The sequence below is a fragment of the Pipistrellus kuhlii genome, unplaced genomic scaffold (assembly GCF_014108245.1).
Source record: "Pipistrellus kuhlii isolate mPipKuh1 unplaced genomic scaffold, mPipKuh1.p scaffold_m20_p_35, whole genome shotgun sequence".
In the NCBI taxonomy this organism is placed as follows: Eukaryota; Metazoa; Chordata; class Mammalia; order Chiroptera; family Vespertilionidae; genus Pipistrellus; species Pipistrellus kuhlii.
This window is the reverse complement of record NW_023425535.1, coordinates 2,779,598-2,797,555: the sequence shown is the minus strand read 5'-3', so window position 1 is coordinate 2,797,555 and position 17,958 is coordinate 2,779,598. Positions and strand designations below refer to the sequence as shown.

Genomic DNA, 17,958 nt, shown 5'->3' with positions numbered 1-17,958 from the left:
TCAAAGTTTTCAAACTTGATGTTGTACCTTCCCAACTATTGAAACAAATAATTAGTACTGACTTGATCCCATTGCTGTCATTTTAATTACAATGTCATCTTTCCATGACCATGAGTAAATTTATTCCTCTCACATCACCTTATTAGTTATTTTATCTCCACAATATACTAACATTTGAAAAACATAACTTTGATTAGCTTCTTTACAAAAATGTCTTAGCCAGGTTCTGGCTTTCTAACATGGAGTGCACTCTTGTTTAATTTCTTCATGCTTCAGGGGTATCATAATCATTGGTTGTTTCTCGGGGTGCCTAACACTGTAGTTGGGACATTTGTCCTTGTGCTGTGTGGTTCCAGCGTATATTTGAGGTGGCCTTTCTCTGTGTCATTTGTTGCATTAAGTCATGTGATATTAATCCATGGGTTTTCCCCCCTTCAGACTACTCATTCTGCTATAGTTTAAAATTGGTTAGAAACCCCTTGAGAAACAAATAAATACACTTAAGGGAGTTAGTACTATTGACATTCATGAATTAAAAAGTCCAAACTGGAGAGGAGGCCTATTTACTTCTGCCAGTTGGCATGATGGATACCCATGTTATGGTTAAATTGTCTTCTCGGTGATTTCATTTGCTTTTCTGTATGGAGGTTATTAAACTTTTCCAGAAATTCATACTCTTGGGGCGGGGGGGGAGCACAGGAGTTGAGGTGAGGGGACAGAGGATTAGAGGAGAAGCACTTAATATCTTCTATGGACTTAGCAAGGGAAAATACTTTAGTCTCTGGCCCTCATTGCTGCTCCTGTGTTGGTAGTGAGAACAGAGATTTGTATAGTCTTAGCACAGGTCTTCTTCAGTGAAGGTGACTGAAGGTAAGCTAGAGCTTAAAACGGAAGCTGCTCCTGGGTGATGGGTTCTGGATTTGTAGCTGAACAACTAAGCCTTTTTACTACTCTTCAACTCAGGTTTGTCACATCTAGGTACCACAATCAAATGGAACTTCTGTCTTCCATCCCACTGAGTTTTCAGATTCTGAAACATGGGATAATTTACTCTGAAATGTGGTTTGTGGTTTTTTTTTCCTGTTTGAAGCAGACACTTTTAATTACAGAAAGCTCTTTGTCATGGAAACATTTTCTTCTAATACCTACCTAGCACTTTTTAAAAATTCTGATTGTAATTACAGTGCCAGCAAGATAAACTGTGGCAATTATATGTAGAATTAACTAATATAGATAAAATTCCCTGGGAATTTGGGACACTTCTCATTTACTATTCATAATTTGTAGTTTTAGGAAGTATCTCTGGTTGTGGTTGAATGTGATCAACATTTTCTTCTTTTGTGAGCCTGAGAATCTTATTACTAAAAGACTTGGCAAAAGTTATTATTAGAAAACATCATTCCCGAAGAAGAAAGATTATATGATCAATTTTTTGGATAGTGTAAGAGTTGATCAAAGGTACTTGCCCTTAAAGCTATGTACGTATTCCTTACATAAGAACTCATTAAAAACTTGTAGGAATTTACAAGTAGGACTTTTTCTTAGCTTTAAAATGAAAATATCTTCTGAGTACCTTGGAAAGCTTGTTCCACAACCATCAAATCTCACAGAACTGCACAGTGCTATCCATCAGGCATGGTGTCAGATTCCTCGCATCACCTTTCAACATCTCGTGGAGTCAATGTAGAGAAGAATCACCGCAGTATTGAAGGCAAAAGGTGGCCCAACAAAGTACTGATGGGGTGGGCATAATAATCTGGCCACTCAGTATATACTAAATGCTTCTCTCTCATATTTTCTCATTTAAAAAATAATGTTATATATTTTTATTTTTCTACCATAAAAATATATAACATTATTTTTTCTACCTCTTTCAACCATTCTTTTAACCATTACAACTTGGTATGTGTCATCACCGGATGTTGAGGGGACAGGCTCTTGCAGTGACAGCACCGTGCTGCTCTGTGTTAGGGTGAGACGTGCTAATCAGCTTCCTAGCATGGGCATCTGTCATCCTCCCAGGTGACACTAAATGAGATTGTGAATTATTTTCGAATGAAAGTTTCTCGATTTCTCACAAAAATTAAGGTTTCAGTACTCTATAATCACGTAAAAAGGACTGGTTTCAGCCCTAACTGGTTTGGCTCAGTGGATAGAGCGTCAGCCTTCAGACTGAAGGGTCCCAGGTTTGATTCTGGTCAAGAACACATACCTGAGTTGCGGGCCTGGTTCCCAGTAGGTGACATTCAGGAGGCAGCCAATCAATGATTTTCTCTCATCATTGATGTTTCTATCTCTCTTTCCCTCTCTTTTCCTCTCCAAAATCAATAAAGATATATTAAAAAAAAAAAAAAAAGGACTAGTTTCAAATTAGTAAAAATTTTGTTTTGTTTTTTCAATTGTCATTTTCTTAAGTATAGCTATGCTAAACAGGCTCTGTGATATTTTTTTCTTCCTAAATGTTTACTTTAAAGTAGCAGCCCTTTTAACATGATCTAGCATTTTATGTTACCCTTAATGAATGAGTAAGAACTTGAATTTTAAGATTGCATGAACTCATTTCGTTAACAATATATTTTGTTCCATTTTGCAGCTTCTTGGTGAATTTTGGATGAAGCCATTAAACTAATTGCTTGCCATCATGAGCAGAAGTAAGCGTGACAGCAATTTTTATAGTGTAGAGATTGGAGATTCTACATTCACAGTCCTGAAACGATATCAGAATTTAAAACCTATAGGCTCAGGAGCTCAAGGAATAGTATGGTAAGTTTTTACTTCCAAAAATTAGGCAAAGAATCATTAACTGCTATTAACTTTCTCTTCTTATAATATAGATACCTTGGTATAAATATTTAATTTGCCTAAAAAAATTTAATTGAAACTATAAAATTTAAATTGATGCAATAAGTTGTTTTGTTCAGGGATTAATGTTACTTTTTATTCATAAAATATAACCATAAGTCAGCACTGCCATCTTCAAGGATAAATTATGATTAAATGCTTGGTTATAAGCCATGTAGAGATAAATGTTTGTAACAGGAGAGGATAAGTGGGTGCTGGTTGTTTCCGTGTGTACATTTGTTCCTAGAGTTAATTGTTTAATAAGAATCTTCATGTAATCATCACTTCCACTCTATAATGAAACTGGAAGTTCAGAAATCTTATTTTACACTGGGGAATGAAGTCAGCTATATCATCTAACTGTGTTTCAAAACTCTTTATGTATTTTTAAAATTTAATTTAGAAGCTAATTTCTACAAAAGGCCTAGACTTTATATATCAGCATCATTACTTATAAGCTAAGACAATCCTACTCATGATTTTAGATCACTAAGTTAGCACATAACTAGTGTTTGAGGAAATTTTTAAGCCTCACTCAAGCACAGTTATATTTTTATTACCTCTTCTTGAACCAGATTTGTTTTAGAATCTACTAAAAAATCATGTGTTTACGACCCTGCAATTCTCCCGGTTCTAGAAAAACCCCTGCATGTGTACATGAAGAGAAATGCATAGGGCTGTTCTCTGTAGCACTATTTATAAAACATCATCAATCAATAGGCAAATGGAAAAGCATGATACATTCATACGGTGAACTATGTACAACATTTTAAATGAACTAGAGCTATATGCATCAATAAGGATAATCTCAGAAATGTAGCTTTGAATTTAAAAGCAAGATACAGACTATACTGACATTATATATAGTTTTTATATAGTTTAAAATAGGCAAACAATACCATATGTTTATTGTGCATAAGTATGTAGAAGAGTATAAATATATTCATAAACATCAAACTCAGGATAGTGCTTTAAAAAAATATATTATTATAGGTGAAGTCCTCTTCTTTCTCTGTAAGAAAAAAAATATATTATTATAGGTGAAGTCCTCTTCTTTCTCTGTAAGAATATTCTTACAGAGAAAGAAGAGGACTTCACCTATAATAATATATTTTTTTAAAGATCGGCCTGGCCAGCGTGGCTTAGTTGTTCAGCATCAACCTATGAACCAGGAAGTCACAGTTTGATTCCCAATTCGATTCCCTGTTGGGGCACCTGCCGAGGTTGCAGCTTGATCTCCAATATGGGGCATGCAGGAGACAGCTGATCATTGATGTTTCTATTTCTCTTTCCCTTCCTCTATTAAATCAATTAAAAAAATTTTTATATTAAAAAAATTTTTTAATCAGAGCAATTATAGTAAGACTAGGGGCCGTCTGCACTGGAGGGTGTCCCTCGGCCTGATCTGAACCCTCTTGCAAATTGGAACCCGTTGAGGGATGTTAGAGAGCTGGTTTTGGCCCAATCCCCGCAGGCCAGGCTGAGGGACCCCACTGGTGTGGGCCAGTTTCGGCCCAGTCACCTCAGGCCATGCTGAGGGATCCCACCGGCCTCTAGTATGCATATAAGATCTTTGGTTAATCTCTTTCCATTCTCCCCTTTCCCCTTCCCCTCTGAGATCCATCATTCTGTTCCATATTTCCATGCCTGTGCGTTGAGTGTCTGCCCCTAGTGGTCAGTGCAAATGGTCCAAAGGTCGCTTAGGCTTTTATATATATAGAAGATGTTAAAATCTAACAAGTTTATGTAATGGGAACACTAACATTTATTCTCTTCTGTATTCTTGAAGTAATATCCTATATAATAAAAGCCTAATATGCAAATTGTCCTCTTGACTGGGAGTTTGCCCAGGAGTTCGACCACTCACTATGACATGTTTGACTACTCACTATGACATGCACTGACCACCAGGGGGTGGTATGGAACATGGCTGGCGTAGGCGACGTGGCACTGGCAGTGGGCAGCAGTGGAAGCGCTGCCAGCCTCAGTGGGCTCTAACAGGAGTGGGACCATGGCAGGATGGTGGAGCTGCAGAGCGGGTGCCGCCAGGGCCCCAATTGCCCTGCCAATCGCCCTGCAGATGGTGACCAGTGGTGGCAGCAGGGGGTGGGGTCACCACCGGGCTCCTAAGTACTGAGGGAGCCAAGCAGGGATCCAGTGACTCAGGCAGAGGGGAGCGCATAGGGGGCCAGGGGCCCAGGTGCTACCAAGGGCCCAAAGGTCAGCTGGGACCTGCCCTTCGATTGTTAGCCAAGCCTACAGATTGCACCTGTGCATGAATTTTGTGCACTGGGCCTCTAGTACAATATCAAAAACTATAGAAGTTTAGGTCATTTTATAAAGCATTTATGGCTGGCTGGTTGTCATCCTAACTATATTTAACCAACTACAAATTAAAGATAAAGGAAGTAGTGTGATACAGTCAACGTGGGAAGTATGCTGATAGGGGAACCTGGGTTCACATTCTAGCTCTGTGACTTAGTAACTTTATGATTCATGGGAGATACTGCTTAGCCTGTTTTCTCTCCAAATTTATTAAATTAGAGTTGTAAGAACTGGATTCTTTATAAATTACTTAATATTATTTGAAAATATAGTAATGTTTCTGTACTTGATTGGGTGTATCTTGAAATTTGTGGACCACTGTTTAGAAAATATTGCCTTGGAAGGGACCTTAAGCCAATTTAGCCCCTGTCCCAGCAATAAATATCTTCAAATTTTTGCTTCTGCTTTAATAAAATATTACTATGAAACAAGCAAACATTAAATAAAATTTAACTCACTATCAGAACCAACTGAAAAACTTAATTTTTTTAAAGACCAATTGGGTCTGAATTGGGACCCTGGAATCCCAGTTGTTTCTGATTAGAAATCTTCATTTCCTTGGATATAAAACGGTATAACCTACTCAGGTAATTTTGAACTTTCGAGCTTGAAATATTAATTTGATTTAGCAGATAAAAATTAATAAGAATGCATTTAATGGTTAAGTTTTTTTCCTGAGCAAAATAAAAGATTATATGTTTATTTTATCTTCAGGAATGTAAAGGACTAATCAGTCAAACAGTTTTTATTATGAAACTAAATTCTGAAGGTGTCTACAGAGTTGGCTTTCTTCCTCTCTTTAAATAGGCAGTCTAAGAAGACTAGAAAAGATAAACTCTGTTCAGTGTTTCTGAGGAAGTAGAAAGAGTGCAAACATAAATGAGGCTTTCATTTGGCAAAATACAGTGCAGTGTTAGCCTTCAACCAACAGTTTCCCAATTTACTCTGCTCCTGGGGAGTGTTCTTTCTCCTTTGTGAGCGGTTGGTGTGCTGCCTGAAGCTACTGTTGTAATGTGTTACAGTCTGTTAAGTTTACACACATTGTCTCCTTCTCAGGAGACTCCTTTTCTGAAATAGTCAAAATTTCTAAACATTTTGCATGACCTCTAATTTATTTATTTATTTTATTTTTATTTTTACTTTAGGAGGGATATATCTGTAAATATGACACTTTCTAGGTAAAGATGGTAATACTTATGTATATTTTGGTATGTGCAGGTATATGCTGGTACAGGATGGTGCAAAAATAGGTTTACGTTATGATGAGTACACAAAACATGGAGTTTACTCTTGTATTATTATTATTTATTAGTTATTGTTATTATTTTCCCTAAAAACAACTGTAAACCTTCTTTTGCCCTGCCCTGTGTATGTGTGTGTGTGTTTGTGTGTGTATGTGAATTCAATAGTTATGGTATATATAGAATGTACAGATGTGTTTCTTTATGTGGTACCAATTTCTTAATGTATATATTTCTGCAATATGTTTGATAGGATATGAGAGCTGTAAAACAAATTCAGGTTTCCAGTTAGGTGAGAGCCATTGTAATCAGGAATGTGCTGACTTTTAAATATCACATAAGCAGAAATAATATTTTTTAGTTTATTAAGTGGTCCAGTGTGAAGGATATAACTTCATGTGTTAGTCTTCTAGTCTTATCTTAACTTTTTAACTTTCTGGCTTAACTTGGGTAAACTTCTGGCCTTATAGCAGGCAGTGGTAAATCCAAATGGCCTTCAAGTTTCTTTTAATTATAATATTCTATAATTTTAAGATACTTTCCTTTATTTGTGCTTGAGTTTCTCTTACCTATGATATGCGTCAGATGCCATTTGGTCAGTATCATGGGAGAGGAGTTTATGAAGAGTAATGAGTATGATGTTATAGTTCCCAGAATTTTAGGTGTTTCATTAGCAATTATGAAGCAGCTTCTGATGGCCTGAAATCTGGCATTCATCATTATAACACCTTGATTTTTAATTTCCCCTCTAAAACCAATTTTAAGGCTTACTTTTCATATAATCTTTTGTATAGATAACCTCTGTCTGTCCCTTCCTCTTCCTGTATTTATGTTGTATCCAAAGAGGATGGAAGCGATGCACTTATGTAGAATGCGTCAGAAAATATTTTGAGTAGAATTTATGACCACATGTATTCTTCGTTTTCTTTCCCTGGTGGAGGTGCAAGATGAGTGTTCATTTAGGCTTTCAGCTATCTGTGGACCTGAACACTTAGTAAACATGTGTATACCGAGTGCCATTTGTATCATAGGTGAGTCTTGGAGGAGCCCAGTGAACAAGCAGAGTGTCTTCACAGTCACAGTCAGTTGTCTCGAGTCCATTTGCATTGTAAGAAGCAGGTAGTGCTGTACATTGGAATGGGCTGCAGTACAAATAGCAAAAACATGGTGGTCATCAGGGACTGGGAGCTGGTCCAATTGCATTTGTCTTTGGAGAACGTGAGGAATCTGAATGCATGTTTTAGAAATTCAGTTTTACAGACTTCTTACATTTTTGTTTTTTAATTTCTATTACAGTGCAGCTTACGATGCCATTCTTGAAAGAAATGTTGCAATCAAGAAGCTAAGCCGGCCATTTCAGAATCAAACCCATGCTAAGCGGGCTTACAGAGAACTGGTTCTTATGAAATGTGTTAATCACAAAAATGTAAGTGGAGATTTTAGAAAGTTTCTTAAGTGTAGATGAAATAAAGATTTGTTCATGAATACATGAATATGAAAATCGTTAAAAATAGTAGGTGTTTTAAATGGTTCTTCTGGATTGAAGCATTGTTTAAAAGGTTTATATATTGCCCTGGCCTGTGTGGCTCTGTTCATTGGAGCATCATCCCATTCAGGGCACATACCCAGGTTGCAGGTTCGATACCTGGTCAGGCACATGTTAGAAGAGCCAGACTATCAGTGTTTCTCTTTCTCCCTCTCTAGCTCTAAAAATAATTAATAAATAAATAAAATGATAAATATATTTTTAAAAATAGAAGGTGTATATATCTGTAGTGCGTTCTGTTGTGCATGGACACTGGAGCTTTGACATGGGTGTAGTCTCAGACCATTTCCCCGCCCACTGCTCATGTCACCTGGTGAGGATAACCAGTGAGCAGAAAAACATTCCAATTCTATTTCCTAATGAGTATAAGGACTTACACATATCTTTCACTCATGTTGAGAATAAGTTAAAGCTTACATTAAGCATACTGATACTTTATAATTATTTTAATAGAGTGATGTCTCCATGTTGAGAGGAAATAAACTGGGATTGAATTGTGCAAGGAACACTTTTATGAATGATTAAACCTAAAGTAACTGACTGGAGATGTTTTGTGGTGTTTCTCCGAAGGAGTTTATAAAATGTAGTCAGCTCAGCACATTCTGGTTGCAGACAACACAGTTTATTCCATTTTATGAGTTAACTATGTGCAAGCCTCTGTGTCACCAAAGGGAAGTTTTATGGAAACATTAAAATTTAGGCTCCTTATTTGGGGGTTTACAGTGTTAATTTGAAGACAAAACAAATGCATAAGGAGTTAAAGACCAGACGATAAATTTTAACTGTCAAAATTTAATAGAAATTTAATTGTGAAAGCATGTGGATGAAAAATAAACAAATGCTTAGATTTCAAGAGAGAAGATTGCTGAGCCTTAAGGAAATGGAAAGGCTTTGGGGAAGGGTGGACCTAGATTATCTATATATATAAAATATGCAAATTGTCCCTGTGAGAGTTCAGCTGGGAGACCAATTACTCGCTATGACATGTGCTGATCACCAGGGGACAGTGCAGAATGAAGGAAGGCCCCAGCCAGCAACTGGCAGCTGAGAAAGGGAGGCCCCAGCCAACAGCCGGAAGAAAGGCCCTGGTCGGCAGCCGGAGGAAGGCCCCAATTGGCCCTGATCGCTGGCCAGGTCAAGGGACCCTACCCGTGCACGGATTTCATGTGCCAGGCCTCTCGTTCTTCACTAATGGGTAAAATTGGATTGCTGGAGGAAGTGGGCCTCCCAGAGAGGAAAAATGGCATTTAAAAAAGACACACAGATGAAGATTAAGGTCAGTGATAGGGAAGTTGTGTCAGCCAGTCTTGTTCTAGGTGGGAGCCAGGCATGTTGCTTGTGGCCTTTTGCTGGAGCCTCCACACTCAGAGCTGCTTGTGCCCCGGGTAGCCTGTTTGCTGACAGTGGTGGTGTCATTGCCTTGGTTTTGTATTGAAGACATGGCCAATGACGCCTACTTCTTAGCCTGGGCAACTGGACAGAAAGATGGCTCCATCAGCCAAAGGAAGGGCATGAAAAGTTTGTTGCACATGGTTAATGCTGTGGTGTAGTGCAGATCCATCCAAGCATTAACCTGTCACCTAGAACAGTGCTGCCACAGAGGAGGTGCTCAGACGTATTTGTTCAGTGAACAAATATTAAGTAAAGATACGGAGTCCTGACCAGGTTCTTAGGTTAGAGTGTTGTCCCATACACTGTAAGGTTGCAAGTTCAATTCCCAGTCAGGGCACGAATGGGAGGCAACTAATCTATGTTTTTTTCCTCACATAGATGTTTCTCTCATTCTCTCCCCTTCCTCTCTCTGTCAAGGAAAAAAAAAGGCAATAAAAACATATCCCCAGGTGAGGATTTTAAAAAAGTAAATAGAGGTAATGGAATTATTTTATTCCATGATGTTTACATAATTTTTTGTCTTTTCAACATTTTCATGTTGTGCACAAATCATCTCTTCATTGGTCTAAACATCTCTGGCTTTCCCCAGTCACTTTTTTGTGTTTTTTGTTTTTTTGTTTTTTAGTGTGGTAAAATATACATAACATAAAACCTCACATCTTACCCATTCTTAAGTGGTATTAAGCACATTCATGTGAGTGTGCATTTCCTACTCTTCATAAATGGTTTTGAGTTTCTTTCTTTCTTTTTTTTTTTAGAATTGAGTTTCTTTTTCACTTATCTTTGAGCGCACTTTACTATGTTACCTAGAGCAGAGCACTGCATGCCTGGGCAAGCCCTCGGAGAGGAACTGGGCTTGTCATTTTCTCTTCATTGTGGACACTGTACCCCTGGGTGAAGTCAGGTCACCATGTAACTTACATCGGCTGAGCAAGTTACTCTTTGTTGCAGGCCTGCTAACACATCACATCTCCTGTTTTTTACTTTCCCTTTTTTGTTGTTGTTGTTTTGGAGAATAAGTCTGGTAGTTTCTGTTTGTCCATATTAAATTTTCTCTGTGAAATCTGGCTCCTGCCTGGACTGGCACTTGCTTTTTTTGTTCGGACTTTGACTTAACTTTGTGTCCCCTTTAAGCTCAGGAGGCCTTCTGGTCCCTGGCTGGTGCATTAGCAGCCTTGGGTGTGCTGAGAAAATTACCTGAGTAAAAATCACCTGGCTCTCCCCAGTTCTTTATCTTATTTATATGGGGATTATTACTGGGGACATTTTTTAAATGCCTTTTTTTAATCTTCATGTAATATATCAAGATGCATTTCTCTGATTTACTCCTGTTGTCCTTTGTAACTGTGGTTTTATTCACAAAAGAAGATAAAGTTTCTCAATGAATTTGACCTGCTCCTGCTCCAGTTACTTCTCTCACAGTAGTCATATGCCACACACTTCATTAGTCCTTGACTTTTGTTTGGCTGTCTAGTTTATGATTGAGATAATTTCCCTTTTGAAAAATCAGACAGCTATTTCAGTCTTCTTTTGTAACCGCTTTACTGAGATACAGTTTACACAGCATACTACTCATCCATTTAATCTGAATAGGTCAGTGTGTGTGACTTCTCATTACCTCAAAAAGAGACCCTATGTCTTATCGCTCTCATCTCCCTATTTCCTCCCCCTCGGCTCTGAACACACACTGGTCTCCTTTCTGTCTCTCTTCCTTTCATCTTTAACATTTTCTTCCACTCTAGGACTTCCCAGATAGGAGTAAGAACAGTGTTAGTACTTGTCCAAGTCTCCCAAGTTAGGAGACTTGAGTTCATTCAGACCAGCTAAATGTTTCCTATTAGCACCTCCCCCCTTTCATAAATACGTTTTGCCCTTTCTGGTCTGAAAATTTTATGAATTTATTTACTGAACAAATATTTTAACGCCTTCATTAAGCAAAACTTTATGCTTAGATGAATTACATAGATTCTGTCCTAACGAAGTTTATGCCTAGAAGAATGTTCTTGTCCCTAAGTATAATTGGCAACAAACATTTTTAAAATGTGTGCCAGGCCTATAAAGGGAATAAGACACAGCTCTTCCTAACAAGGATCCTGGTGTGGCTGGGAAAGGCTGTTGTGAAAATAAGACTATACAACAGTGTGTTAAGTGCCATAATAACATGTAAGACACTGTGGGGATAAAGCAGAGAGAAAATCCAGCTTTCTCAAGGACAAGGGGTTTTCGGACTACAAAAAGAGGTCTATCTTGAAGGTAACAAAGTTCAGTAGGTCAGTGACAAGCATATGAAGCAGTATGTTTAAAGGCATTTTACGTTTTTAAAATTGTTAATTTAGTATGGCCAAAGTATCAAGTTAGTGAGCCTAGTGTTAGTCATTATATGAATTATGATATTATAATCCTTAGCCTATGTAGTAGCACAAAGAATGAAAAGAGGAGGTTGAAGTTCAGACTGACAATGCAATAGATAACATTGTTTAAAATATTTATTACAGTGTGCATACTGAAAAAAGAATAAAACAAAATAACTGAGTCTTCTATTGTAAAAGAGAACGCACTCTAGAACAGTAAGGAGTTCGAGTACAAATAATGAGTTCAGTTTTATATTATTTGTGAGACTTCCTTGTGAAATTGCACAATATCAGACTCATGAGCTAAGCAAGTATTCTTAATTCATATTTGGAAATTACCCACGTAGAGATGTTTGGAGAAAATGCCATAGGTAATGTCACCCTAGGAAAGGTAAGGGTAGAGAAAAGAGGCAGATGGAAGAATAGTGGGAAAGAGGGCCTGCTGGGACTGCGTGTGGCTGGGAAGGTACAGAATTCTGAAAAACTGGGACAAAGGCTGAGATTATATAGAGGTTCAGAGTTGGCTATAAACGAGCATAAGAGATGTCAAATTTGCCTTCAAATCATGTCGAGGATTGTATAACAGTATTCATTTGTGGAATGGATTATGTGGAGCTCTTTTGTTGTAATTTTTTAAAGACTTGTGTGTTTTTTTGAGCAAGTTTTCAGCTCCTAGGAAAATTGAGTGGAAAGCACAAAAATTGTCTCTCTAGCTTCTGCCCTCTCCCCACCCACGTGCAGCCTACCCCATTATCAGCATTGCCACCAGAGTGGGACAGTTGTTACAAGCAGTGAACCTGCACTGACACATCCATATCACCCAGGAAAGCCCATAGCTCACATTGGGGTTCACTCTTGGTGTTATACGTTCTGTGTGTTTGGATTGTATCCCACAGTATTTTTACTGCCCTGAAGCTCCTCTGTGCTCTGGCTCCCTTTCTATCCCCAGCCCCAGGCCATAAAGTTTTAATTAAAAGAAAAGAGATTATTTGAGCTTAGAAAATAAGATTTGAAAATTTTTAAACCATTTGTGGATTTTTTTTTAACCCATGTAGCAGCAGTTGCTAATTTTCTAACCTCTTTGCTTTTGCCGCAGATAATTGGCCTTTTGAATGTTTTCACACCACAGAAATCCCTAGAAGAATTTCAAGATGTGTAAGTGTGATAATTAAAATTTTATGTTAGTGCCTTATTCTTAGATCGTTGCTGTACACTTTAGCTGTCATCTTTTTTCACCCGTGAAGTTACATAGTCATGGAGCTCATGGATGCAAATCTTTGCCAAGTGATTCAGATGGAACTAGATCATGAAAGAATGTCCTACCTTCTCTATCAGATGCTGTGTGGAATCAAGCACCTTCACTCTGCTGGAATTATTCATCGGGTTAGTAGAAACAACTATCATCATAATCTATTTTTATTCATTGAGGTGAAATTCATGTAACATAAGATTAATCATTTTAAAGTGTACAATTCAGTGACATGTAATACATTCACAAAATGTGAAGCCACCACCAATACCAAATTTTAAAATATTTTCATTGCTCCAAAAGAAAACCTCATACCCATTAAGCAGTCACTCCTCATTCCCTTTCTCCCAGCCCCCAGGCATCTTACCAGTCTGCTTTCTGTGTCTATAGACTTAGCTCTTCTTGATTTTATATACTTGGAATAACACAATTATGTGACCTTTGTGTCCAGCTTCTTTGACTTATCATAATGTTTTCAAGTTTATCCATGTTGTAGCATATATGGATAGTTCATTCTTTCTTATGACTAATATTCTGTTTAATGTATTTACTACATTTTGTTAATTGATAAGCATTTGGGTTATTTCTAAGTTTTAGCTTTGTGGATAACACTGCTATGAACATTCATGGTCAAGTATTTATTTGAGTTTTTGTTTTCAATTTTCTTGGGTATCTACCTAGGAGTGGAATTGCTGATTCATATGGTAAACCTATATTATACTTTTTAAGGAACCACCAAACTGTTTTTCCATAGTGGCCACACCATTTTACATTCCTAGTAATAATTTATGGCTGAGAATCCAATTTCTCTAAGTATTTGCCAATGCTTACTGACTTTTTTATTCTAACCCTCTTAGTGCATATGAACTGGTATTTTGTGGTTTTTATTTGCATTTCCCTAGTAACTAATGATGTTGAGCATCTTTATATGTGCTTGTTGGCCATGTGCATACTTTTGTGGGAGAAATTTCTATTTAAGCCCTTGGCCCATTTTTAATTAGGTTGATTCGCTTTTTATTATTGAGTTGTAGGGGTTCTTTATATATTTCAGATACTGAACTCTTATCAGATATGTGATTTGTAAATATTTTCTCCCATTTTATATGTTGTCTTTTAACTTTCTTGATATCCTTTGCAAAAAAGTTTTTAATTTTCATGAAATTTAGTTTATCTTTTGTTGCTTATTCTTTTGTTGTCATATATAGGAATCCATTGTCAAATGCAAAATCATTAAGATTTACCCTTAAGTTTTCTTCTCAGAGTTGTATAGTTTTAACTCTTATGTTTAGGTCTTTGACCCATTTTGAGTTAATTTTTATATATTAAATGTATAAGGTAATGTGAGGTGAGGGTCCAACTTCATTTGTTTGCTTGTAGAAATCCAGTTGTTCCAGCACTTGATTTAAAGAATTATTTCCCAGTTGAATGGTTTTGGCCCCCTTGTTGAAAATTGACCATATATTATTTTATCTGGACTCTTAACTGCTATTCCATTGATCTGTGTATCTATCCTTATACCAGTAACACATTATTTTGATCACTGTAACTTTATAGTAAGTTTTAAAATGGGGAAGTGTGAATCCTTTAACTTTATTCTTTTTTTTAACATCATTTTGAGGATTCAGAGCCCCTTGTGATTTTGAGTATCAGCTTTTCCATTTCAGCAAAAAAGACTATTGGAATTTTAAAAGTATTTCATTTAATCTATAGATTGGGTACTTTTGCCATCTTAACTATCCTACCTAATAAAATAGTAATATGCAAATTAACCATCACTCCGCTCAAGCCACGCCCACCAGTCACACCCACCAGCCAATCAGAATGGGTGTGCAAATTAACCCCAACCAAGATGGCTGTAGCCACAGAGAGCAGTTGAGAGGCTTAGGTTTCCCTGGCAATGGAAGCCAAGCTTTCTGTCTGCCCTAGCCAGCCTAGGCCTCCACTCAAGAATACAAAGTTTCAATTATAGAAGATAAATCCCAAGAAAAATGGCAGCAGCCACAAAGCTGGAAAGAACAGGCTAGGGTTGCCCCCGGCAACTGAGGAAGCAAAGCTTTCCACCTGCCCTGGCTGGCCTATGCCTCCACTCAAGGCTACAAAGTTTCAATTATAGAAGATACAGAAATGGCAGCAGCCAGAGCGAGCAGGAGGCTTGGCTCAGCTCCAGGCTACAAAGTTTCAATTGTAGAAGATAAATAAACCTCAGATACCAGGGCCTCTGCTTGGGTCACCTGTCCCTCCGAGGCTGGCCTAAAACCACCACAAGCCCCTCGTTCAGATTGTCCACACCCCAAGGGAACCCCCACCCTGATCCAGGATACCTTTCAGGGCAAACCAGCTGGTCCCCACCCATGCATCAGGCCTCTATCCTATCTAATAAAAGAGTGATATGCAAATTGACCATCACTCCAACACACAATAGCTGCCCCATGTGGTCAAAGATCCTGCCCCCATGTGGACACAAGATGGCCAGCAGGGGAGGACATTGGGAGGCTCTAAGCTTGCAAGGGAGGGCAGTTGAGAAGGACCAGGTCTGCAAGGGAGGGCAGTTGGAGGTGATCAACCCTGCAGGGGAAGGCAGTTAGGGGTTACCAGGCCCACAGAGGAGGGAAGTTGGGGGCAAACAGGCTGGCAGGGGAGCAGTTAAGACATGAGTCAGGCTGGCATGGGAGTGGTTAGGGGGTGATCAGGCTGGCAGGCAGAAGCAGTTAGGGGCAATCAGGAAGTCAGTCAGGCGAGCATTTGGGAGCCAGCAGTCCTGGATTGTGAGAGGGATGTTCGACTGCCCATCGGGATTGGGTCTAAATGGGTAGTCGAACATCCCTCAAGGGGTTCCAGATAGGAGAGTGTGCAGGCTGGGCTGAGGGACATACCCCCACCCCATGCATGAATTTCATGCACTGGGCCTCTAGTATTTAATATTACAGCTCATGAACGTATGGTATCTTTCCATTTACTTAGATTTGATATATTAGTCTTGGTTGGGCTCCATAATAAAATACTATGGACTGAATGGCTTAAACAAGAGAAATTTGCTTCTCACAGTTTTAGAGGCTAGAAGGCCATGCATGACCAGCAAATTCAGTTTTTAGTGATACCTCTCCCCCTGGCTTATGCCAGAGAGGGGGTTGTTGGGCATGTGTACAAGCTCTGGTATTTTTTACTCTTACACAGATACCAATTATTTTGGATTAGGGCCCATCTTTATGACCTCATTTAAAAACTTAATTATTTCCATAAGGAACCTATATCCAGATACAGCCACACAAGTGGTTAGGGCCTCCACATGTGAATTTGGGAGATACAGTTCAGTCCATAACATAATTCTTCTTAAATCTCAGCATGTTTTACAGTTTTCAGTGTGCAAGTCTTTCACCTCATTAGTTAAATTTTTCTCTAGCTATTTTTTTTATTTTGGAAGCTAGTATAAATGAAATTATTTTCTTAGTTTTCCTTATAGTTTTGTTCATTGCTAGTGTATAAAAACACAGCTGATCTTTGTGTATTGATGTTATATCATGCAACTTTGCTTAATTAATTCAAATAAGTTGGGGAGTTGTTTGTGATTTTTCTTAGTTGTTTGTGTTTTTTGTTTTTTTGTTTTTTACAATTTTGTCTTTGTAAACTCATCTTATTTGCACAATTGTTTGACTTCTTTCTTTCCAATTTGTTTTGATTGGGTTTTTTGTTGTGTTCTGTTGTTTGTTTTGTTTTGTATTGTTTTTGCCTACTTGCTCTGACTAAAACTTCCAGCAAAATATTGAATGGAAGTGGCAAAGGTGGGAATCTGTGTCCTGTCTTGGACTTAGGAGTTTGATATTAGTTGTGGCGTCTTCATAAATGCCTTTGATCTGTTTGAGGAAGTTCCATTTGCATTGGAGTTAGTCACATTATATGATTAGAGAGTATACAGATCCACAAGACCACCCTCACTTCAGGTCAACTGGCTACAAACTTGGGGTCCCCAAAACTACTCTCAATTTTAATAATTCACTTGAATGACTCAGTTCCAAACAGCACCGTAGTTAGGAATATGGTGTTATTACAGCAAAAGAATATAAATTTGAACCAACCAAAGGAGGTGATGGTGATGCTGTGGGTATAATCTGAGAGAGGTCCAAACGTGGAGATTTCAGCCAATTATCCTCTCCTCAGAGTTTCAAAGTACAGAGTATTTGTTAGATAGGAAAGCTCACCCAAGTCTTTTCCTTGCTGCTCAGGAAAACTGCCTGCCTCGTGGCTGACCTTTCGTCTCCAACCCTTCCTAAGAATTACAATATTACCTTTAGTCTCTCACATTGTTAGACTTCCTGTGGCCAAAACCCCAGGCAAACAAAGACTCTGATATCAGTCAGGACATTCAGAGGCCTTGAGGTTACCAATAACCGAGGGCAGAAGCCAAACCTGTCTTTAAGATTAATTTTTTACCACATACCTTTTACTCCAAGTTTAACTGCTTTTATTATGAAAACATGTTGGATTTTGTTAAATGCATTTCTGCATCAATTGAAGTGATCATGTTTGGTTTTTCTTGAATCAATGTGATATATTAAATTGACTCATTTTGTATATTGAACACTTGAATTCCTGGGATCAAATCCCATTTTAGTCATAATATATAATCCTTCTAATAGGCCTTGGGATTATTTTGCTAGTATTTTGCTGAGAATTTTTACATCTATGTTCATAAGTGATATTGCTGTGTAGATTTTTTTTTTTTTTTAATAACGTGTTTGTTAGAATTTGGTATTAAGATAATGCTGGCCTCAGGATGAGTTAGAAACTGTTCTTCCCTCATCTGTTTTTTGAAAGAGATTAAGAAGGATTTATGTTAATTCTTAATTAAATGATTGGTAGAATTCCCCCCCCCCTTTTTTTTTTTTTTTAGATTTTCATTATTGATTTGCTCTCTTTACTTGCTATGGGTAGGTTCAGGTTTTGTGTTTTTTGAGTCAGTTTAGGTAATATTGTGTATTTTTAGGAACTTATTTTTTCATCTAAGTGATCTAATTT

General features: G+C 37.8%; 1 protein-coding gene across 4 annotated transcripts in view; it reads left to right on the top strand.

Annotated features, from left to right (window-relative positions):
* MAPK8 (mitogen-activated protein kinase 8) overlaps positions 1-17,958 on the top strand; it is a 103,677-nt gene that overhangs the window by 48,710 nt on the left and 37,009 nt on the right. For all 4 annotated transcript variants that reach the window (XM_036461194.2, XM_036461197.2, XM_036461193.2 and 1 more), the window contains exons 2-5: positions 2,594-2,763; positions 7,704-7,833; positions 12,793-12,851; positions 12,941-13,079. In XM_036461194.2, coding sequence (XP_036317087.1) covers positions 2,642-2,763; positions 7,704-7,833; positions 12,793-12,851; positions 12,941-13,079 — 450 coding nt within the window. In that variant the 5' untranslated portion in view covers positions 2,594-2,641. The remainder of the gene's footprint in view (positions 1-2,593; positions 2,764-7,703; positions 7,834-12,792; positions 12,852-12,940; positions 13,080-17,958) is intronic.